The sequence below is a fragment of the Rhopalosiphum padi genome, chromosome 2, assembly GCF_020882245.1.
Source record: "Rhopalosiphum padi isolate XX-2018 chromosome 2, ASM2088224v1, whole genome shotgun sequence".
Classification (NCBI taxonomy): domain Eukaryota; kingdom Metazoa; phylum Arthropoda; class Insecta; order Hemiptera; family Aphididae; genus Rhopalosiphum; species Rhopalosiphum padi.
In genome coordinates, this window is record NC_083598.1 from 87,067,592 (window position 1) to 87,093,833 (window position 26,242).

Below are 26,242 nucleotides of genomic sequence, written 5' to 3' on the forward strand. Positions count from 1 at the left end.
CATTTAAACATTTTTAGAATTTGTATTTCAAAACACTAACTATAAATTAAAATTAGAACTTTGATTTGTAATTTTTTTAATTTAATTACTATGATAGTGATATGTATTTAAATCATATACGTAATGTTAAGTAATATTTGTTTTACAATATTATATATATATATATATATATATTATTATTATCCAACTAATCGATAGTTATTTACAAAACTTTGTGCAGTATTTACCTATGTATTTATTTTTGTAACTAAATTAATATTTTATATACTTTTATTTAAAATAATTTTTCATAAGTATGACCACAGATATATGCTGATACATCTGTATCTGTAAATGTAAAGCGATAAAGCAACCAAAATTAATGTCACTAAAATAACATCTGTAGCAGTGCCCGACGGTAACAACATGAAACACGAAATTTTTTCACGAAAATTTTTCACTTAGCAGTTAGCAAACACAATTCAATTTATTTTATTCACGGATTCTTATTTATTAACCATAATATCTTACCCACTTACAGATCCACGTACGCACGCTGATAGTTCATTTCTATGTTGGTTTATTACCATCGTTATAATGAATGAGTTACGCGCTTCGGTTGAAATTTGAATTCCGACTAATTACCATAGGTTAACTTATGTTCGCTGTCCGTCTCTGACGCGAGTTTATATTATTATCATAGTGCTATAAACATAATGCTGCTGCAACAAACGTTTAACTGCACATTATAAAGACTTAACACGACATTCCTTTTAGATAAAGAAAGTAGGTTTATTGTTGTTGTTGTTGTGTTGTATTTTTTTTTATTGTTATAACTTATGAGCCAATTTGTTTTGATTTTCGGTGGGAGGAGGCCCAACGTCAATACTTACATTAAATCGGATTGAAAAACTATCGATAAAATAAAATGAGGTAAGGCTATAAGAAAAACGTAATCAACACTTTTCAAATCGTGATTTTGTAAGATGTATCTATTACGTAAGACGCGTAAATGGAGTCGTATAATGTGGGTAGGTAAATAATATTATATATTATTATTACCTATAGTGTACGGGCAGCTGTACATAAGGATATCGCATTAGAGTCGGTGGCGTTTATAGAGACGAACAGAAAAATATTAAACAATTATTATAATATAAAATGCAATTAGATGTACGCATGCGTTAAGTCTAGTCCACAGCGGACTCGTATACTCATCGTATGTATTGTGTACATCAGAATATTATATATTATATATATTATTATACAGACACATAGTTTATTACCGAAGGCGTTCCATCCTGTCGATAGGATGTGTACTTTGTGTGTATGTGTGTGTGTGTAATATACTAATGTATATACATCTATAATTCAGGTCCAAGGGGGGTCGTCTCCACGGAACAGTGATTATTATATCGGGTACGTTTACGGCTCTATATACTCGTAGATAATAAACGGGGATGCTTTCGACTGGTTCTATTTAAACTTATCCCATCGCCACACCCGTCCGCGTGACCGGTCCACGGGGAATTCTCAGCAAAGCCGAAAACTGAATGCGTCAATATATACATTATATTATTATAATATAATGATAAAATATACAAATGTACTTCGGGCACATTATGTGATAAAGTTATTTTGTGTATTATGATTATTATATAAACGTGCATACAAATACGTCAATAACTATAGGACACGAATAAATTGTGTGAAAAACCGTTGTAGTTGAGGTTATTAAATCACCAGACGGCCAATGTATAAAGTTTATAATAATACTTTTAGGCGTATACAAAAATTGTCTACATCGATGATATTGTGATTACTGATAAACTACAATATTTAGATATATTCCTATCTTGATAACTCGAATATTATAGTGTTGTAGGCGTTCAATATTTTCTCCAGCAGGCTTTAATGTCAAAACAGGTTATTCAAATTGGACAAACTATGTAGTACAACTGTTTAAAAAAATAAATATTATTTAAAATTTTTTAAAAAGTGGTTTTTTAATAAAATATAACAACATTAACAACTAAGAAATAACTTCATAATATAATACGGTATAATATAAAAAGTAGTTTTTTTTTAAAATTATTTTATGTATACATTTCACTTTTTATAGTAACGCCCAAACAAACTTTAATTTTTGTATTAATACATTTTTATTAGTGTTTAATATGATAATAAGGAATTCAGGAATGTTGACAATTTAAAACTTTATCCCACGTATCAATTGTTTTTGGGAAACCCTAACTGCATGGCAACAAAATAATGATAGAAATTACTTAGAGAATTATCAAAAGGGCGAGGGACCGATATAACATGGTTTTTGTTACATCGTAAACACATCACGGAACTGGTACGAGTATAAAATGAACTGCTAGGGAATAATTTGAAAAATAATATGATGTCACGAAACTCTAACGGCAGATCTATTAAATAATAATAATACAGCAAAAAAAGTAATGGAAAAACAATTTATAAAAAACAATCAGTTTAAACACAAATGACAAAATCTAAGTGAATTTTGGAATAGAAAACGAAATAATATAAAACAATTTTGCTGAATAGTAAATTAACTACAGAAAGAAACAGTTTTTATAAAAAATCTAAAATTTTAAAATAAATTTCGTTAAAAATCAGAATAAACATAAACATTGTATAAAATTAAATATCAATATAAAAGTAATATTACGTCATTTATGTAGTAGATATAACGTAATATTATCTAGTTCAATTTTTAAATAAAACTTTTTTTTCAAATAATGTCTGAACGAACGCCTCGATTGAATACTTAGGTATAGAAAAGTATACCATAATGAGATTATGTTACATTGGACTGATTTAAAACATATGTAATGTATATACCAATTTTACACAGGATTTAAAAACGCTGTGCCTGTTACCAATCAATCGTATAATATTTCACCGATAACGATGTCAATGATGTTATTTATTAATAAATTATTATTACCGAATTCATAATTGAAACTAAAAATATTAATATAATAATTGTAATAGCCACTAACGTGGACGTAGAACCAATGTATTAAGTTGCATTCAAAAACTAAATACTTAAATAGTTTTCGGATGCTATAAAAACTCAATGTGCACCTCCTTGTTTTGTACACATTTAATAAGAGGTGAGGTCGAGTTCATTGATACTGCGCGTTCCCGCCTATTCAGTGATCATTTATATATATATATAACATTATTATCTATTACCTGTGTAATAGCCAGCTAAAGAAATATTATAAATAAATCATTAAGGGATTAACATACGTTTTACATTTAAACAATTCGTTAATAATTGTTTGTTCTAGATTTTTTTTAATATGATTAGGTTTAGCTGGTATATATTCTCGAGTTGTACCACTTTGTACCCATTTTTGAAATTCTTGTGAATTGCTAAAAACAATATAATATACAATATACATATAAGTATATATATTAAGAATAAACGTACATTTTTCCAGATATTTTTTTTTAATATTGTTTTAATTAACATTTTAAAAAACTAAAAATAACAAAATTGCCAAGTTATGTAATTTTATTGATTTTTTACTTTCATACCAGTATACGAGTACCGTAATATTTATAATTTAATAATAAATTATACTAAGCACTTTGAAATCTATTACTCGCTCGAGACTACAGAACAACACAGTCCATAGTTCCATACACAGGGCTTTTAGGCTTTAATACCCTATGAATACTACTTAACATTTGGTAAAAATTTCATAAAAAAAGATGTTATGCCCAACCCTGTAAAACTTAATAAAGCTACCTCTTTCATTCTAGAGTAAAATTTCGGATCCTTTGACTTCTGATACGGGTTTTTTACTTCTTATAAACTTTAATGATTCACTCAGGAACAAGATTACCTACATATTTTGTTTTATTAATAATACATTAATTCAAATGCTAACTCTTGGAGTTTTAAAATATACTTAAAATACTTAGAATTTGTATACCATATAAGAAGTGTCCTATGGTAATATAAAGTTCTTTTTTCAAATGATTATCACCTTATTTCCTATAAATTATTAATCAGATAACTTTCATGAAAATATTGATGTATCTCAATCAAAATTCAAACCAATAGTTTTTAATATTATTTAACTTTGAGTATTAAAGATAATAGCATTGAGTATGTATAGTATATATACTCAATGATAATAGGTTTATGTCCCATGATTGAGGTTTGACAGATACGTGCTATGATGAATTGAAAATTTTAATAATTATTTATATTTACCCATCAATATTTTATAATTATATTGAAACAATAAATTATATTTTAATTTAAACAATTGTCTAGTTTAATAAAATAAAACTCTTTATCCAATATTATATCTATTACAAATAGTTATAAAAACTTATTTAAAGACTATAATCCTAATAATCCTTAATCTTTTATAAACATTTTTATAACTTAGAAATTAATAATTCGAATTTTGGTTTAGATACATCAATATTAAAAAAAAAATCATCAGCTTAATAATTAACAGAAATAACGTTGAATCGTTTGAAAAAAAACTGCAAAGGAGTTTTAAAATAGTATAAAAACTAAATAATTGAAAATATGGTTTTTAAGTTTACTTGTATATAATATCCAAAAATCAGAATTTTGAATAAATTATTTATTTAAGAGAAAAATGGGAGAATGCTTAATGAATCATCACTCTGTATACTGATGATAAGTTAGAGTTATTTCTGCGCGACTTTAGTATTATAATAATCATGATAAGATTCTTTCACGGTGACTAAAATACGTGTAATAAAATAGTTAGGTATAGGTAATATAATATATGTTTGGAAACTGACTGGCAAAAATATTCATACTCTATATCTTTTTAGCTCTCGTGTGAAAGGACAAACAATGCGGTTTGGCTGGTATACCCGGCACTATAATGTAATCATCGAAAATCAAATACAACCGATTGCGATGGAATGGCCTGCACTGCAGTCTGCAGAGGAAGTGCATGTCTTGTTTCCGGGGTTGGGTGTATGAAATACAGGAAATGAACGCGTTCCGTCCTTTTTGGGCGCGAATACTCCGTGATAAGCATATACATACCCACGTATAATAACATACGCTTACTCGTATACCGCATACGTTATATTATTATATTTTCCGACGAGCAATCGCGCTATGATTCTAATTACGCGCGTACGTCACGATTTAATCGTCACACTGTTTTTGCAGTATACAGATCACAATCGCGTCACGTCAATCAGTGTCACTTATAATTATATTATATTATACTATGTAAGATCGTCGCAGCCGCCACATGCGCATGGCGTACCTACCTATATAATGTCTGCGTGTATATGCACTTTCACGCGGCGGCGTCCAATGTTACGGGCACATTTTCGATAATCCGCCACTGCCGCCGCCGGTGCCGCGGTGTGTACAGGACGCGTAGGTGTGTTTTCTATTAGCTCAAGGTCGGAGTTGTACTACTACATAATATACGATAACACCGGCTGATAAGGATGAAAAAAACGGCCACCGCAGGACGGGAGCCTGGTGAAAATGAGTGAAATATCAACGGCTGCAGGGTCACGTTTCTAGTTTTTGTTCTCTCTTCCTACACCGCATACGGCTTTACAATGAAACTATATATAATATGTTATACGTGCATAGTTGCAGTGCTATTATATCACAACCCTGATGCGGTTTATGGGCCATGACACAATAATATGTAGTTAAAATCCAATGATCGCGCATACACCCACGATCGGTAAACAATTTACACCTGCACATGGTTAAATTACTGACATATCACGCGTATTCGTACGAATCTATATGTGTAGAGAAAATGAATACCTAATTTCCATTTAAAACGGCATCCCATGATTTTATCCACAAACACTTACCGCACATCGTCCCACTATGGGAATCTAATCTCTCTTTTTCTTTTTAAATTCACTCCATTTAGAGGCTTGTTCTATAGATTTCAGACATTGATTAGAAAGTTATATCTGATTTTTTCAGTCATTTATGTTTTATTTCATCTCAAAATTTTATGTTATAGAGATTTTACAAATAATCTATTCTAAAAAATATTATTCTGCACATATATTTGGTAATAGCACGGGTGACCAAATGTAATCAATTTCAAATACAATATAATTGCACAAAAAAAGTGTTTTTTATTTAACCATGTAGGTATATTTTACATTTTTACAACTTACTAAATATCTATTTAATTTTTTATCTATATGAAAACAAAAGATAACGTTATATTTTACTTTATTCATTTTTAATTACCTTTGATATATTCATTATAATATGTTTTAAAATATTATCCCGGTTACAATTTTAATTTCGTGAGTCGCAAATGTTTAAATAGCTTTATTATTATTATTATTACATTCCCATAATTATTATGATATAAATTCATCATATTTCATAACTTATGTATTTATCAGCTAATTTATAATTTACTACTCCCGGCTCAATCGCATGGGTTTTCAATATGATTAAAACTTAAGTTTAAAATTATGTTTAAATAATTATTAAATCTAATTCGTGAGTTTCTTAAATGATAATAAATAATTCTTGACTATATCAAATGATAGATGAATTGAAGTAATGAAGTACACATTCGTCAGATACGTATCACATAAATAGGATTGACAGAATTCTAAGAAAGCTTGCTATGTTATAGGATGAAGTATATTATAAATCATCATCAGTGTTTTTTCATGTTTGTTTTTATATTTTACTCTTATTGATGGTCGTTCAAGCGCAGTCGACCACACAAAATAAACTAGACAGGTTATAGCAACGCATTTAATATAATGAATACCTACATAAAAAATGTAAAATGGACTAGTGAAAAACTAAATTATGTTTAAAATTTTAAATATATTAAGTTAATGATTTTCATACTGTTATTTTTATAACATGCAATTTTAAAACTTAATTCATATTTATTTCGTAGTAAATATTTATAAGTAAGACAATTATAGTTATATCGTTTTATTATACTTGAAGTACAACATACTTGTGTAGATGCATATTTTAATTTTTTTCCACAATTATTTAGAAATTTAACTTTGTACTAAATAAAAATTCTACTTTAGAATGTAAATCTTAAACACATAAGATAGTTATTTTTATCATGTAAATTAGTACAGATAATTTTTTTTTCAATGAAAAGATAATAAAAACAAATTAAAATAAATTACATTTTACAAGAATCACCTGCTATAATAATTTAATGAATATAATCATACAGGTAGGTAAAACTTACTGATTAAAATAAATCATATAATTGTATCACTTTAATGAAAAAAGAAATTGTTCTAAAATTAATTTATTTTATCAAAGGTAAATTGTTTTATTTTATTTTGATCATGAACTATATTTTAAATAATTAAAAACAACTAAATAAACTTTATTAATTTTTTTTTCCTTCGAGAGTCTTATTTAGAATACATATTTTTTTCTACAGCTAATAATTATTATTTATAAAAATTTAAAAATGTAATTGATAAATGTAAACAATTAATTGTATAACTCTGTATAGTACATACTAAACGTATTTTAACTTCCTACACTGCAGGTAAGTGTATGCTAAAACCGAGCTTAAGACAATACAACTTGAATAATATATTCTCACGCCAACTACCAAGACCACCCAAAAGAAGATCGCTCGTTTAATTTCCTTATACTACACATTGATCAAAATATCAAAATAGTGAACACCTTATTCTTTCTTTTTTATTAAAAAAAAAAAATCATGAACGTTTCTGTGTAATTGCTTAATTATATATATATATATATTGATATACACCGCCAGCAGCACTAAACACGATTCAACCCAAAAACCAGTATATAAATATAATACACGAATAGTATAATTTTGTTCATCTTGTCTAATATCTACCTTATAGGATAATGGACATTAATATATATTATACTTACTGGGTGTCCGAACCAAAAAAATACGAAGGTGAGAGTTTCATAGCAAAATACTTATAACGTGTCATTTTTAAAAAATATTTTCAGCATAATAATATGTTTAAAATTTCCACTACAAAATGAATATCAACATGTTGATAGTTGTTTGACATTTAAAAAAAAATATGTGTCAAATAGTATATTATAAGAACTTCTTGTATATTAGAATACCTTTGGTTGAAAATACTATAAATATATACAACATTTTTATTTATAACTTATAAGTCCTTATTTGTATTATAATAAATTTATATTTATTTAATGTTATCTATCAGATTTTAAATGTTTATAAATTGTTTAGTTACACTATTATCATTTATAATTTTAACATACAAATACATAGGTAATAAGAATTAAGAATCTAGAGGTAAAATTAAAAAATTTAAAAATATTATAACTGTGTTATTAAAGTAATTACCAAATGTATACTTACTATACTTGAATACTATGTATAATATGAATTATTATAATTCTATATATTATAGCTTAATATATATCTATGATATATAGATATTCTTGTCTTTTAAAAAAATGTATAGTATTCTGTGATAGTAAAAAAATATATTTTATTAAAAATTATTTTGTACTTAACATAAAGTATTATATTTAAGTATGCATAACCGTTATCTTTTTTTATATAAGTATATAATAAAAAATAAATTGAATTTATTCGCATGGCTGATAATCATAGACCTGCATGACTGCATTAAATAATATAGGTATTTAATTACTACTGTACTATTCAATATTAATTCTTTAGAGTTATGAAATTACAATTTGTAAGATATCTACTCGGATTATATGTAGTTATAAAAAAAAATACAAGTTATAAATCGGGCTCACTTTTGGGTATATATTAATAACTTGTTCATAAACTAGATTATTTAATACAAGTATTTATAACTTATTATGATTTAACCAAACAAATTAAATAGTAAATAGTAAATACAAACATACAGTTCACTCTAGTTGATTTTGTTTGAAGTATCCGCTACCCATTACGCAGATATTTCGAAAAACAGTTGAATAAAAAAATAATCAAATAGCTTAGACTGTTTAAAGCGTAAGAAACGCAATAAATGAGATAACAATTACTTTCTAAATATAAAGTTATAATATTATATTATATAGGTGTAGTACTGGTGAAGTGTATGCAATATACACCATAAATGAAAGACATCTTTATTGTTAGTTACCTACATTAGTACACATACCTACCTCTAAGTTATTCAATAGGTTTTTTAATATTGCTGTTATATATTTGAATATTGTCGTTTCGATGAAACTATTTTTAACAAAAATGTGAAACATACTTTGTAAAAATACATTTAAGTTGTACACATTTTAAAATTAAAATGGTAAGTACCAGAAAGTTTGCTTGGGCAAACAAATTAATTTTTCACTATTGTTTTTTATTATTGTTGTTGTTATTTTTAACTCAAAAAATCGTTGAGATTTACTTGAAACTATAACTGTTATAATGTCACATATTATAAATTGCAATAATATATATTGCATGACAACACATAATAACTATCTAAGCAACAAAATTCACTGGATTTATATTATTTATTTTTATGGTACATCTAATCATAATAATTTATACGCTAAAAATTTATGTCAGAATGTTTTTTTAAGCTATTGGAAAAACAAAATATTTATTTTCACCTAAATTATTACGTATTTTAGGTAGATACTTAACATAATAATGTATATGTGTTCACTAACCTATGACTGGCATACTTTTAAACATTACATATATAGGACTCTTACAAAATCCGTGTATCTATACCTATGAACAAATATTTGCTTTACGAGCATGTATTTTATCAGTAAATATTTTTTGTGCACATGTTATGCTCGATCATCAAGTTTATCATTATAAGAAAATCATAAATGAAAAATATCCTATTAACACGTGCAGTGTACCAAGACCTTGTTAATATTCTCGTAAAATCTTCGAGCGTGTTCATTTGAAATTTTAGTATTTTACATAAGAACTATCTGAATTTGGTTATGTCACGTATCTGAAATACGCCAACACCGGTTGTCTTAAAAAAAATAAATCGTTTAGTTACCTTTATTGTACTGCAATAAAAACTGTTCGAGTATTACAATTTGGTTGACAAATGAATAAATTTAAGCATTAATAATAATTATTATTAATTCAATTTAACTTTAAATCTCATTAATTAAGTACGAATACATTTATAATCAATTTAAAAACTAAAACTGATATTGAAAATAAATGTTTACGAATAGGATAAATAACTGAATAATAATATATTGGTTTTTGAAATATTTATAAATATTAACGTTAAATGTTGATAAATAATTAACGCGAAAATGTAACTATATAGTGCTAGTACTAGCTATGTAGTGTTATTTATTTTATGTAAAAAAAAATAATATTTATCAAATAATTTTAAATTAATTGTTTAAATATAAAAATTAATCTACACAATTTGTTTATTATTAATAATTAAATTTTGATTATCGAACTTTGTACTTTTATTTAATATATTTTTCAAATCAAATTTAGTCGATTTACGCGTCATAATAAGTAAAAGGTAATAGAGTCATCGTATAATATACAATGACAAATCGATGAATTCAATATCGAAATAATAACATTGATCATGACTTAATTTCAAAAAGGGTTGACGTGTAATATTCGAACTAATAACCCATAATAAAATAATATATATTATATATATATATTATAGAACACACTTGATCTGAAATTAATAAAATATAAGGAATATTATGTAGTAATTAATGTATTATGCTCGCATATCAATAACGTGATTCATTGATGTGTTTCGGATATTATAATAATAATACTCTCTCAGCCTCTCGTCAAAAAATAAATAATAATAATACGACAAAAATGCGTGTAGGTAGGTAGGTAGGTACTCACTTTGAATCGCTTCAATGCGTCACGATTGATCATAATACGGCAAGCCGCGACGTACGCGGTACACGACCTAAGTGAAACGAGTCGCCCGCACGAATGCGACACCGGGCACTGGGTGTATGCAAACATTGAAGCTTCTCGGACGGTCGTGTTGCGTGCGCTCGGTGTATGCCGACCGAATCGGTGGAAGCATTATCATTATTATTATGCCTCCGATTTGTTTTTCTTCGGGGCGAGCTTTGTGCGGCACCCGAGGAGATCGAAGGTCGGATATGTACGCACACACGCCCATTCGTCGGCGGCATGGGCACACAATAAATATTATCGTTTTCTCATTTATAGCTCTGTCAGATGTGAATGTGTGCTGCAGGTAGTGCACACGTTACAACCGAACACCGTGAAATGTCACGGGCGAACGATGGGCCATTAATAAAGGGAGTTCAACGGGCCTGACGCGTAATACTGGTTCTGCGAACGGCGGGCGAAGAAAGGACGAGGGCAGACGTGGTGGACCACCCTATGGAAATATGTCTCCTCGTCGGATGACGTATACTGCAGTTAAGCGCAAACTCTACTTTTGCAATAGGTAGTCTGATTTGTTTCACGCGCCGATATATCAATATTATTAGTTATAATATATTACAAAATATAATATACACGAAAGTTTAAGAGGGCCTCATCGTGAGCATAAGGTTAACCAATATTAAAAGAGAATGACAAAAAAAAATGTTATCCAAAGCATTTCATCACAATCATGCCGACTGTGGATACGTACAGTAAACGAATTCCTGAACAATTTAAAAATAATTTACACAAATTGGATGTTTAAATCAGTCAAGTGTGATGGCTTAGCTATATTTATTACCAGATACACATTTAAATAATGAGCGGAGTTCATATTTTACAATCAATAAATGAAATAATAATATACATTCTTATAAATTATAACTCAAACACACCATACTAAAATAAACACCGTATATAATTTTTAATGTGATTAATTATTTTTATAAATCATAGAATAACTATGTATATAATTTAAAAATAAATAATAAATAATAGTTATTATGGAAATTATAAACAAATACGTATGGAAATATGTATAAAGAATAACAGATAAATGTCCTAAAATGAATTTCCATCATCACAAACCATTAGTTAACATAAATATTGTTCAAATATTTTTCTTATACTGCTTATACTTTTAGAAACTAGTATATAGTTTGTCAACTGGAAATAGTAAAAAGAATATTATTTTTAAGACGCTAATAAAAGTGATGTATAAAATGTATTTCTTATAAATGGAACTACTATCATCCAAGTACCAATACATATTAAAATGTACACTCACATAGAATCAGTGTATATTTTTAAAAATGCATAATATATTGCGTCACATATTGGTACCTAAATAACACTGTACATGTATTTTCATTAGTTTAATGTAAGTTATTACTCTAACATACTATAAATATTATTGATACATTTTAAAAATAATTATCTATTTTGTTTAAACCTTTATTAACAATAATATTACTTACGTAACAAAAATGTATATTTTTTTGATATGCCCAATAGTCCCATATCCGTGTCCATGTGATGCATTATAATAATATATTTTTGTACATATAATTATATATTTAAAACACACTTATATGATTTCTATCCAACCAAAATGGTATTAGCTATTACCTATTACTCATTAGGTCATACAATTAATTTTTTTAATTATTAGCTTGATAACCTTATTTAAGATTAAACAATTTTAGTTTCATGACAATTCAACTATCAAATTTTTAATACATTAATTATTATTACCATCATACTAATTATTGATACAATGATACGTACAATAATTTTGTTAGTGTAACTGACGATAAGGACATATGAAATCGCAAAATACTGCAGTGTTTTTTTTAAACTAAAGTTCCTCTATTGTACAATTATTTATAATATAGAAATTATTAAAATTGAAAACCATCATATCTGGTACATCCAACAAAATTTAATTTAGTATAGTTTAAATTACCTTTACGTGATTTTAATTTTTATTACTTTAAATTCCCAACTACATTTAAAATATAAATAATATATATATACATATATTGTAATTGAGGTAGTAATGTGGTAATATTAAATGTAAAATGTAAAAAAATTTAACAGTATCCTGAATAATCTACTCATAATGTACTCGACGTCATTTACCGAAGCTGAATTAGATTAACACATAAAATAATATATTCACTAGTTTTAACTACTATTTTAGAGCTAAAAGTAAAACAATATTGAAAAAAAAATGAATACTTAACTCATCTTATAAACATTTATAAAATTAATGTGCTAGTTGTATATTTACATTTATATTTTATAAATACATCTACATTTGTTTATTTTATAAAATTGACTAGCAAATTGTATTATACTTTAAAGATCAAAGTGCGATTATTTATTTTGTTTTTTTATATTATTGATAAAATTTCAAATTTATATAGATTTTCAGAAATTAGCAATCTAAAATTAAATCATATAATATTATTAAAAATTAAAAACGACATTATAAATTTATCACAACTTCACATCAACATAATTTTTATATATTTTTTCACTAAAAATCTGAATACAAATATAAATACAGTAATTAATACTTAAAAAAATAAAACATTTTATTTATATTTGCATTAGAACTAATTTTTAATGAAAAAAAGTATATAAATAATTAGAATTTAAAATATTTATAAATAATAATGGATGATAATTAAAATAGTTATAAGTATACATACCCCAACAGCTAACGATTGAAAAGTTTTAAAGTGAGTTTCTAAATCAAATAAGACTAGTGTAACTAGACAAAATCATAGTAGTTGTAAATTATATAACATAATATATAAACCATTTTTATATTGCGCATACAATACGTTTTAAAGATAAGCTATATGAGGTCGTATTTTAATTTTTTAAATTTATCTCGCAATATTATTCAATGCAGATATAAATATTTTGGTAGTTCGTACAATTATAATTGTTATTTAGCATTTATGAAAAAAAAATGAATAAGTTTAATTAGTTAATTAAGTTTCCTGAAATCTCTTTTTATCTATTTGATAAATAAAAAATAAGAGATTTGAATCTATGAAAAATTATTTTACTTTATTTTTTATAATAATCTATGTCAATTATTATTTCTAATACTAATTATTACAGTTATTGTAAGCTATTAAGTATTGTATGATAAACACAAACTTATAATTTTAGCAACCATTATAGTAAAACAATACAACTCTGTTAAATGACGTATTATGATAGATTTTAAAATTATTAAATTACACTTGGTAATGAATATTATGTTGAGATAGATTTGTACTTGTTCAAGGTGAAATAAAATTGATTCATCGAGAACAAAAGAATCCGTCGGTGTCGTAAGTCTGAAATTATAGTGAACTTAGATATATATATATTCAATAAACTTTAGAGGGACAAAAATAATTACATTTACATTATTAAAAATCCATTTGAAATTTTTGAATTCTTTGAATCCTTTTAATAAAATAATTCATAACACTAACGTCAAAAACAAATGTTTAAATATTTAATTAGTTTAAGTAATATTTTCATAGGCGTACGCAAAATTCGTTTATATGGGGGGATTACTATTGTCTATTTATATATGCATAGTATGATCCTAGCCTAAATGTAATGTTCCATAAAATAAATCATTATACATATCTTACTTGGGGGGTTAAGCCCCTAACCCCCCTCCGTCGGTACACGGCTTCATATTTTAGTCTTTATTCTTTATATATTATATTTTATAGATTTGTTAATTAATAAGTCTATAAGTCAGAATACAAACCGAATTTTAAATAATAAATTTAAAACAAAATATCTTAATACTAGAGTTATATATATATTATTTTAATTCCTTTATGTTTAATTTTCTTTACTAATACTCGTAATTGAAATTTAATAAATCTTTTGTAAACGAAGCATCTCTTAAATATATAGTTTAAGAATTAATAGTTATAATCTGTATTTGTTAAATGTAATGGTCAATTTTAATAATGCATCACTAATTTGTATTAATGCATGCGAATCGATTTTGTATTTCTAATTTCTAATGGTTTGATTTCTATAACGTGTACCCATTTTAAACTAGTGAGCATAAGTATATTATTACCTATTTATAATAATTTCATATTAAAGTTTTGTGTTCATAGAATATTACAATTTGAGATCATTAACACTGTTTTCTATATTATAAACTTAAAACACAACTTAACATATTTTGTCATTTATCGTTGTATAGTGATGTATAGTTATAGTTTTCTTCGTTGTTTTATAGAATAAAAGAGCAATATGCAAATTACACAATCATTTTACAATATTTCTCAGTTTATAAAAAAGTCAGAAGTATAAATTGTACACATTAATATGCCATATATTTGTGTACACAAAAGTCAATTTTTACTTCAAACGACTAAAATAAAACTCGTATTTTTAACATTTACAAGTTTCCACTCCCATAGTAACAGGTATTTTTTTTATGGTTATTGTTTTACAATGGTATATGTATATTAGTTATGTGTAGGTGCGTAGTCTTCTCGCGGTTGCCATAATGTAGGTAGTACCTATTTAGATGGACGAACATTTCACCGTTCATTTAATTACGCATTATTAGGATGCAAAGAATTAGCATGGTGAGCGTTTTGGAACAATACAATTAAATTATCGTGGCAAAATAAAATAATTCTAAAAAAGCCCAATTATGTGTATTTTATTAAGATAACTATATGTACTTTAAGCTAAGGTTAACTACTTTGTGTTCTTCTATAACGTTCAGTAATTAATTGTGTGGTATAAATTCATGTGTAATTCTATGAAGTATAATAATTGTCTAAAACCCTATAACGAGGAAATGAGATTTTTTTATGAACATCAAAACTCGCAATAGTTTGGTTAAAGTTTATATCTTTAAATAATTTTATTAGCCATGTATGTACCTAATAAGATAATGTAGGTTCTAAAATTCATAAATACATAAATGCTATATTAGTATATTGATTTTATATATAAATATATATTAAAACCACCACTGAACGACTGAACCAATTATAAGTAAATTTAAAAAAAAAATATTTTTTTCGACTTTGATGTAGTGTATAAAATTATAATCTATATGGAGTTTCGTAATGATTAAAGGCTAAGAGACCTGCAATAATAGAGTGTTATTATTTTACCCAATTTTTCACAATGATTTTTAAGCCATTAAAATAATTTACTTATTAGATACGTATTGTTTTTATATATAGGTAATACAATTACATAGCGTTCATACTCCTGTATCCTAAATAGAATATTTTTGATAATACTCTTCATATTTTACATTTTTACCCCATCAATACATTACAATGATTATTATATGAATTTATATGTGTTACGCAGTTGATTACTTGAATCTTAATTGTAATAATTGTATATTGTTTTAAATGTATCAATACATTAATCAGTATTTTTTATCTCAATATTGTGTATTTATTTTATACTTAAAAAGTTTGGAGAGTTAGAATATTGGGATAGCCAACCCTTATCCTGACGGGTTTTGAAAAATAAAAAATAAAAAGAAGATTACCAAATAATTTAATAATTTCTTAGATTAAACTAAATTTACCTTTAAAATAATTTTGGTTCTTTATTCTAAAGTCAAACGAAAAAAATATATGATATAAAATGAAATAGAGGGGACGTTACAGGTGGAATAAAATAATAAATAATATAAATGAAGTAAATGTATTTCCTCCTCTTCATAACTTTTTCTTAATGATGACTTTGCAGATATGAAATAGGTTATGTATATATTGAATATTGATATTTAATAATAATGCATTAGCATATAGTTCAAATCAATTTGTACTCTTTATGCAGCTGTATATTAAGATATCATCATCACCTTAGTATTTAATAATAATTAAAATAATAAAATGTAATAAGTAAATCATACAATTAATTTAGAATTCAATGTATTGTACGAGGCGTATTATATGTATGCGTTATAAATTAATATCCAAAATAATTTAATATTTAAAAATAATCAAACTAAACGTTCGGATTGTAATAAATAATAAGTATAAACAGTAGGCACAACATTGTATAACTGACTTATACATATCGATAATAAATGAAATATTTATAATTATAATTCATAAGTTTATAACTATAAGAATTATATTATTGTATCTATGACCTGAAGTTACTATACGCGTCAACAAAAAACATTTTTAAATGATCTATAGTTCAATTACTATTAATTATTTTATTTTATATTATATTATTGTTTTCAATGTTTTCAATTCAATAGACAAAAAAGTTTCCATCGCCTCAAGACTTATGAAAATATAATATCAAGATGATTTTTATCGTGTCGAGAATACATTCAACTGCATAAACTAATTGAAATAGGTAGGTCTCTCTGTTATACATCACACAATATCTGCAAATAGGTTAGAACTTAACAATTGTTAACAAGAAAGTGATCATCGAGATGTTTATTAACTGTTTTGTATAACTACAGACAACCAAATTCATATATAGTACAAACTAAATGTATAAATAGGTAGTATATAATATTATACTCGTATAGATACAAATTCATAATTCTAAATTAATTACATTTTTATCATAAAATATTTTTATTTTAGGCAGTATGGAAGGCATATTTATATTTATAAATAAATTAAATAGATTTGGTTGCTACAAAATAAATTAAAATGCTACAACGTTGCCTCTTCAAATGGCCGCATAAATCAAATTATCAGTCATTTCATTTTTTGTAAAATCTAAAAATTTCTTAGTAAAATTCGCGCAAAGTAATTTTTTTCTATCCACTGGGTATCTCGAAAAATGTAAAATAGCACAATGACTCACGGCAAAAAATAAGAAATTTAAATTCAAGATGTGTGAATATCACGATTATGCTTTATCCCTGTGCACATCCTATAATTATCGAAATTCATTAAGGTCAGTTCTAAAAAATATCAATACTATTTGCATCTAGATTCCTAAATAATTAAGTAACTAATTAGGATTATCGGAAGAAAGTATTAGGTATCATAAGGATTACAATAGTTACAAAAGTGTTACATAGTATTTTTTTTTTTTAACACAATTTGTATATTTTTCATTTTGCTCATAATCATACCATATAGTACCATACCTACGTAAAACACACTCGTTAGTCATCAATTCAGAATTTAGAAGACCTCCAATCCTACGTTTTCATTGTATTCTTACACAAGATAAAATGATCATGGTGCAATTGTTCATCAATGATAGGTACCTACTATAATATATGCAGTTGCATAATAATAATATCAACAATCAACAAATGGCGTACCTACATACTAACATCACATAACGTAAATAATGATTAAATTGTAACATCATTATTTAATTGATAAAAACATAAAATCACGCGGAAAAATAAAAGCTATAAAAATACGAAAAATAAACATATAACTTTCCTAATATTTCTGCAGTATAAAATTTATAATGACATATGTAGAACATGCACATTAATATGACCTAACGGGTACCTGTAATCTCCCACTTGCTTAATACTTTTTCTTATTTATTAGTACAAGTTCATTTTCTGTTAAATGGTGTTTCTGAAGGTGAACACAGCAACTTTAAATTCATTTTTACGATGCACAGGAAATAGTTAATAATATATTCTTAAATAGCTTTATTCTTGGTGACGAAATAATATGTTAAAAATGGTAAATATAACTTTAGAGCAGTAGATAATATCACTAGTATTAAAATGATTAGTTGTAAATTTGTAATATTCATAAAATACCGATATATATTTATGATTATTTATTGCCTGAAAATCACGACTTAATTCATGAAATTCATGTTTAAATAATGGGTATACCTACATTTAATGTTCCAATTTCTTTCGATTTGATTTAAAATAGTATTATTTTTCTTACCTTGAACGATAAGTGTTTACGTTTTATATAGTCAATTTATAAAAAAAAAGACCACACTCGGGAATTATAAATTAAATTAAAATGTATAATAATACGTATACTTATAAGTTAAGTATTAGTTAATACTAGCAATAAAGGTACAGAGCCTAAGCTTGCGTAATGTACACACACACACGTACGCACGCGCGCACACAAAATCATGTAATTCAGAGCATTTGGTAAATATTTGGTATAATTGAATTTTATTTGATAAAAAAAATAATAGTTATTGGTACACAAAACAAATATGTTCCCTCAGCCAAAATGAATTTTTATACTAACGGTCAATTCGCATTGATTTAATAACTATTAAATATACCAATAAATCTTAAAAATTTGAATAAATCAAATAAAATGTGATGAAGCCACAGGTATCGATATATCTTATTAAAACGACGAACGTGTATTTACACATCGTGTGACTAAAGTGTACTAAATACACATATTATTTGTATAATATATGCTCAGACCACTCGAGTTTTCAAGATGATCGATAAATTCGTCAACTCTGTCATCTCGTTTTTATTTTAAAAAAGGGAATACCTACTTCCTTGAACAATATTTGGTATCTACTAAACGCTTGTTATATAGGTATTGTGTGTATAACTGTATATTATATTATACGTTTATATATATATATATATTTGTTTGTAAACACATATGACGTGTCGCAATAGGTGTATCTATATGTATGCCGTAATCGAAATCATATTTTAGGACGGTAAATAAACGAACATAGAGATTACGTTAATCTTACCTGACAGACAACCGTTATAAAACATCGAAAGGATAATACAATAAAAATATTATATTATTAGGAGGTATAAGTCAAATATAAAATAATTATTTGCAACAAAACGATGCATCTAGCCATGTGTTACGTGTATATTTTGTTTGTAAATCTAATCTTTCGCCGGTACGAGAACGTATTACGGTTCTTTATAGATATATAACGGCGGCGTTATACGATGTTTATATCGTAAAAATCAGTGACGTGCTGTCGCATTAGAAACTCTTCTAGAAGAGGGAAGGGGCGGGAGAGACAGATTAAAACGTTTAGCTCTTGAAGACCTATAGTCTCGATACGATGGGCTCCATCTCAACGCCCCCCCCCCCGTTAATAAACTTTGAAATGCTAATATTTTGCTATTGTATTATACTTATTATTATCGTTGTAATAAAACATTGTAAAGACAAAAACCCACCACACTCCCCTGGTAAAAATACCAGTGTCCATATGATCAAACTCGCCGAGAATACGCCATTGCACCGTCAGGTGAAAATGAAATATAATATTATTATACATACAAAACGTAGGTATATGTATATTTATAGGTGCGTATAACGGGAGGGTACATACCATCAAACCGTTCAGAGTGACTCCGCTTCTGACTTTGAGATACTTCTTCCGCAACACTCGCCAAACGACATAGGCCATCGCAATGATCCATATAACGTATCGGTCTTATGATTGTATAGCGTGAGCGTATACGGGCGGAAAAGGCGAAACGATGCGCCCGCGCCCGATCACATTTCCGTGGCGTTTCTTTCTCTACCTACACGTAGTCCCGCAATAACGATACATGTTACGGACAGTCGCGGATTCTCGCGGTTCGTTCGCGCACCGTATACGCACTGAGTTGTACTGCGTTTTGACGATATCACATCATTGTCGTCACGTCGTTGTATTTGCGACCGCGCGAATCGCGCAAACGCGTTTCCGTCGAAAACCGACAGCGAACTGAAACAAAAACGACTTTAACGAATTAGGCGAATTCGCGGCTATAACGAACCGTGCCCCGCGCCGGCGGCCGTGTACGGGTTTCGATTGGAGGAAATTAGTATTGTGCCGCTCAAAAACGACGTTACGATGAGGCGTACTGAACGTACGTACGATATTAATACGTATTATGTTGTTATTATCGTCGAAAAATCGCGAAACGAAAATACGTAGGTAACGCAACGCACCTAACCGTCCGACGACCGACGATACCTGTGCGCGACAGACGAGCGTTTAACGGACGACGGCGGCGAGTATGATATTATGTGTAATGCGTGTGTGGTTGCGGTTCGTGGCGGACGCGGATCACGTGCTCCCACGGCGCGGTCGACTTTGGCGGGGGCGGTGGTCGTGCGGGGGGATAACAATAATCGGCATCGGCGGCGGCGTCGGGCCGGCCCAAATATTATTTACCAAAAAACATTAACAATAATGAGATATATCATAATATATACATGATACATCTATAATAATATAAAATATTATATTATTTAATATTTTATATTATATAATAATATAAAATATTATTATGTGTAAAAAAAATAAAATTTACGTATCGAATTATCGCCGAGTCCGCGGGCCGTTGCACATCCGATAAAACAATGGAATAATGCGATAATGATTATTATTATTTTTGTTGTCGTTGTTATATTACATACACGACGCGTTGTCGCTGAAATCTATATAGGTACACACTACTATATATACACATTATTGTAAGTCGTACGATATTATATTATATTATTATATTTTACGCAATTCACGCGAAAAAATTTATAATATAATACTTAATAAATAATATTATATACACATAATGAGTCGTCTTTTTTACTCGTTTTAAGACGTTATGAATTTATGATATTATAAACATGTAATGCGCCTCGTATACAGTTGTTTATTGTTTTCAGTACGGCGCGTCCGAATGCGTCGTCGACGAGAGAACTCGTCAAAACTATGTTGTCATAATAACAATAAATTGGAACAATTTGTTGTATATTTTTTTGTGGAGAAGGGGGCCAGCGGGGGAATTATAAATATGATATCCGACTTCAGAAACGCGGCGTGGAAATATATAGGTTAACATTTTACTGCAACTGCAGCCTATTTCAACTGTGAAAAATCTATGCTTACCTATAATTTATGAATAATATTTAGTGACGAGTTACGTAAAATGATTACGCTAATAATTTTTTTCTGAGAATCTTTTCTGAAACAAAAAATTATTGTTTTTAACTAATAACCTATATTTCGGAATATGATTTATAATTATGGCATATTGAATTATTGATATATATTATGAACAATTTACAATAATATTATAAAATATGTTAAATGTTTTACATATTTTTTGGGGACCAATTGTGACACAAAGTTAGATAAAAAAAAGTCTTGTAATACCTTCACTCTTTAGACTTTATTATTATTAATATAGGTGTATACTGTGTACTAGAAAAAATATTAAATATAACTTGTCTCTTGGTATCATTTATGGAATTACTCATAGTCATAAGTCATTATTACTCATTAGTCATCATATATTTAGTATGCTTAAAAATTAGTAATAAAATCAAAAAACCCCCTTTTTAAATAACAAATGTACAAAACGCATACTCTTAAAAGTCTCAGTTCAGTCCTCAACACATGTTGTAGCATTCGATTTACAAAATTGAATACATAAAATAATAAACAATTAAGTATTCCAACAGAAAAATGTAGAAAAAAATAGTTTACCTTGAAGATGTGACACAATATTATTATATTCACTGCTCACATCACTGCCAACTAGTACCAAGTACCTACCCAACTATATAATATGCCTGATTTTTTTATAAAATAGCTAAAAGCCATAATATCATATTATGTAAGTTGTAACTTGTAAGTAGTATGTAGTGCAGTTTAGTTTATAACGAATATAATATTTAAGTAACATATTACATATACATAATATTTCTTTCGTCATTCAGTTCGACATTATAACAAATGGAAAATGAAAATAACCTGACTTTAAAATGTTATCTATATAAGTAGGTACCTATACATCCAAACATAATAATTGTAGGTAACACATTGATAATATCATTATTTTCGTCGACCGAGTGAGCCGGAAGGTCTAATCTAATACCTAGGTACCTATATAATAATATAATTTGATATCTTCATTCTTTAATGTGTTGAAAATCTAGATTATAAAAATGTTATAATATAGGTAATAAGAGGTTTTTCCCAGTCTCCCAGTATAGACACGGATAAAGCATATATAATATAGATACTTTAAGTGCATTTTGTTGGTGATCCGCTTATATAGTATATACATAGGTATTAGGTACTATACAGGCAACAGAAAAATATTTAATTCGTCATTTTCAGTTCTATGAGATGAGTCACTATAACTAAAAGCGGCCGATTTTTTTAATTATCTCGAAAATTAATCAGATAAATACCAATTTATTATTTAGATCCTAATATAAGGATTCATCTAACTTTTTAAAAATATATCAACAATATTAATTATTTTAAAATGGCATTAAAGTGACTAATTATTAATATTATCAGTTACGAACAACAAATTGTATACATAATTAATATGACACAGCATTATACGGAATAATCTAACAATACCTAATCAGTTATCATTATTACATTAATAAATTATAATATATGTAAATATGTAAATATATAATATAAGATTGTAGCTATTGCCTACATTTATTAAACATCAATATTTAGATTAAATAAAATATTATAAAATAAATAACATGAATATGCGTATTGCGCTTATAAAATATTTAGACTTTAGAGCAATTGACGTAAATACGTAAGTTAAGGTATAATATACCTATTATACAAAAAAATATATTATTCATAAAAATAAGGATAAATAAATTGATTAAATAGGCATGTAGGTAGATAGGTAGTACTTAATCAAGTACTTAGGAGTGTTAGGACATTATAAATTATGTAGGTATCACTGTGCACCAATATATGTTCAAAGGAAAATAAAATATTTTCTGTGCCACAATCTACGAAAAGGAATGGCAGAAATCAAAGATTTTGCAGACATCCCTCAACAAGTTGCTGCATCGAATCATTATAATATAGATTAAGAGAACATTATGTAGTAATTGTCTAATCCGCTCAACGTTATTCAAGTTTTAACTTAACACTCTTAACTGTATCTACATACTGTAAATAAACTTATATTTTAAATTATGTTATAATAATGATTGTTGGTTGTATTTTATAACATCCTGCAACGTCCAAACTTGCCGAGAATTATCCAAATAAAAATCAAATGTTTTTTTTCCCGTAGTCGCTATACAATTAATAGTGTATAAATAAGACGTACGTTAAAAAACCGTTAACCGAACACTTTCCAGTCAAAATTGGAAAGTTATCATCTGATTATCTGAATTAAAATATTGTGCACTGATTGCAGTGCTCGAGGAATACCTATTTATTATTATGTACAAACTATAGGTATAGTTCAACAGTTGTACGATTTAAATACTTTAGATACAAACATTTAAGAAATAAGAATTAATAGATTTATCGTATAAATATTGTACTCCTAATGGTTATAATAACTAAAATGAAATAGAATAAAATTGCTTAATTTATGACGTATATACCTGAAGTGTCTACCATGATATTCATCATCTGGTATAGTGGTAGCTACCATACAATATATCATAATTATTAAAAAAAATTAATAGTGTTATATTGTGGACAGTCTTTATACATTAGGTACATTATGTGACCTTCTATTACATATTATATGTATTATTATGGGTTTATAATTGTGTTTATTTGAAATTTTTTTACCAATATTTCTAAATAACAATGTGAATACCTGCTGTAATGAATATAAACAAAAATTAATTAATTTTCCATATTCTCTATACCTACCACAGCTGATTTGTATTTTGTATGCGCTATTGTGTTTATTTAAGAATATTAGATATCTACGTTGGCCATGAAAAATGAACGAATAGCTTAGAGTAACTTATTAAACATTTTTACTTCTGAGGAATTTACCGTCTACATTGTAGGTATAGTTCATCTGCAACTCATAACTAAACCCCGGAAGTTCACGAACAAGCACTAAAAACTGATATAGTACATAATATATACCTACTTACGTTAGTACGTTATACAGTAAGTTATGCTATTTACGAACATTTATTGAATGAACCATATTAAATAAACTAAAAGTATATTCCCGTGAAACTTCCATATATATTATTATAATAGTGGCAACAAAAGAAATTCGCTAGATATAATTAAATACATTTGGTTTTAATTTATTTATGGTTCTCAAAAATATTTCGTTAAACTATTTTATTTTTTTGTTTCAACAAATGTTTTGTTTTTACAAGGTTTTTAACAATCGTTAAATTATAAAATGGAAGTTCCGTAAAGTATACATGAAAGTTATAATTTATAATAAATCATTAACCTAACCAATATATTAATATATTATGGATTATTGGGTTAAATAAAATAATTAGTATAATGAATAATAATTAATAAAATAATAATATACGATGTTTCTTCATTCTAGTATTCTACCCTTATTGAAAATTTGAAAATAACCTCATTATACCATAATAATCATTACTATCTAAAGGTTGAATGTTGCTTTATCACTCGTACTTTTCACTGTTTTCAATTATTGTGTGTAAATAGAGAGTGTATGGTTTTACAATGATAAGTTTATTTTTATACTCTATAATAGTATAGTATAATATAGATGAGTCTTTACTGCCATCAGTTCATCGTTGTAAGAGTAAAAGTCCTTCGATCATAATTCATAAACATGAATAAACATAAACAACGTGTTTTCTGGTAGCACATTGTCCATATTGGATACAGTCGGTATACTAACTTTGGTAATAATAATATTATTACCTATATCGAATATTTTTATCATTGATATAATTTAAAATTTTATTGGTAATTTGGTCAACATTAATTAAATCAGGTACACATTAATCACGAATACCTAATGTCTGCGCATTTCTTTCTGTCTTGTGACAGAGATTTTACCCAAATTGGAAAGTGTAAAATGGATAAAAAGTGTGAAGTTCTAATGAACTTACTAACTTAGTAAAACTCATAGTCAACGCAACACCAAACAACCCGTTTACTACTACTTTACTACAGCCCAATCATTTCTATGATTTCAAAAAAGAAGTAGTCAGTCAAGTAGATATGTACATTGTACATCAACGCAAGAAATCTTCAAGTTTAAAAATGTTCTTGACTCAAAATAAAAATCAAGCCAGTGATGCAAACGAAGACTTTCTTCGGCGATCTTGAAGCTTGGAGCGCATGCCAAGTCCTTAAAAAAGATGCGAAAGTCTACACAATAAAAGAAATGGATTTGCTGTCCTTGGTTTGTGAAAGTAAAATGTCAGTTGAAAAAAAAAGGATTTTTGACAAATGCTACTATTGTTCATTTCTAAAAAAATAAAATAAAGATTTTTTTGAAATTGTACACTATATTTTTATTATTTTCAAAACTAATATTATAAAGATGTTCTGAATTTTATTTATTTGGAACGTTT

General features: G+C 27.0%; 1 protein-coding gene across 3 annotated transcripts in view; it reads right to left on the reverse strand.

The window, feature by feature from the left end:
• The window catches only part of LOC132923374 (puratrophin-1-like), a 162,607-nt gene extending 141,686 nt beyond the window's left edge, over nucleotides 1-20,921 (reverse strand). Inside the window, exon 1 of one of the 3 annotated variants that reach the window (XM_060987341.1) lies at nucleotides 20,256-20,921. In XM_060987341.1, coding sequence (XP_060843324.1) covers nucleotides 20,256-20,333 — 78 coding nt within the window. In that variant the 5' untranslated portion in view covers nucleotides 20,334-20,921. Of the gene's footprint in view, nucleotides 1-10,874; nucleotides 10,923-20,255 lie in introns of those variants that run through there. The other 2 variants (XM_060987342.1, XM_060987340.1) reach the window with 2 other exon arrangements.
• Between the last annotated feature and the right edge of the window lie 5,321 nt (nucleotides 20,922-26,242).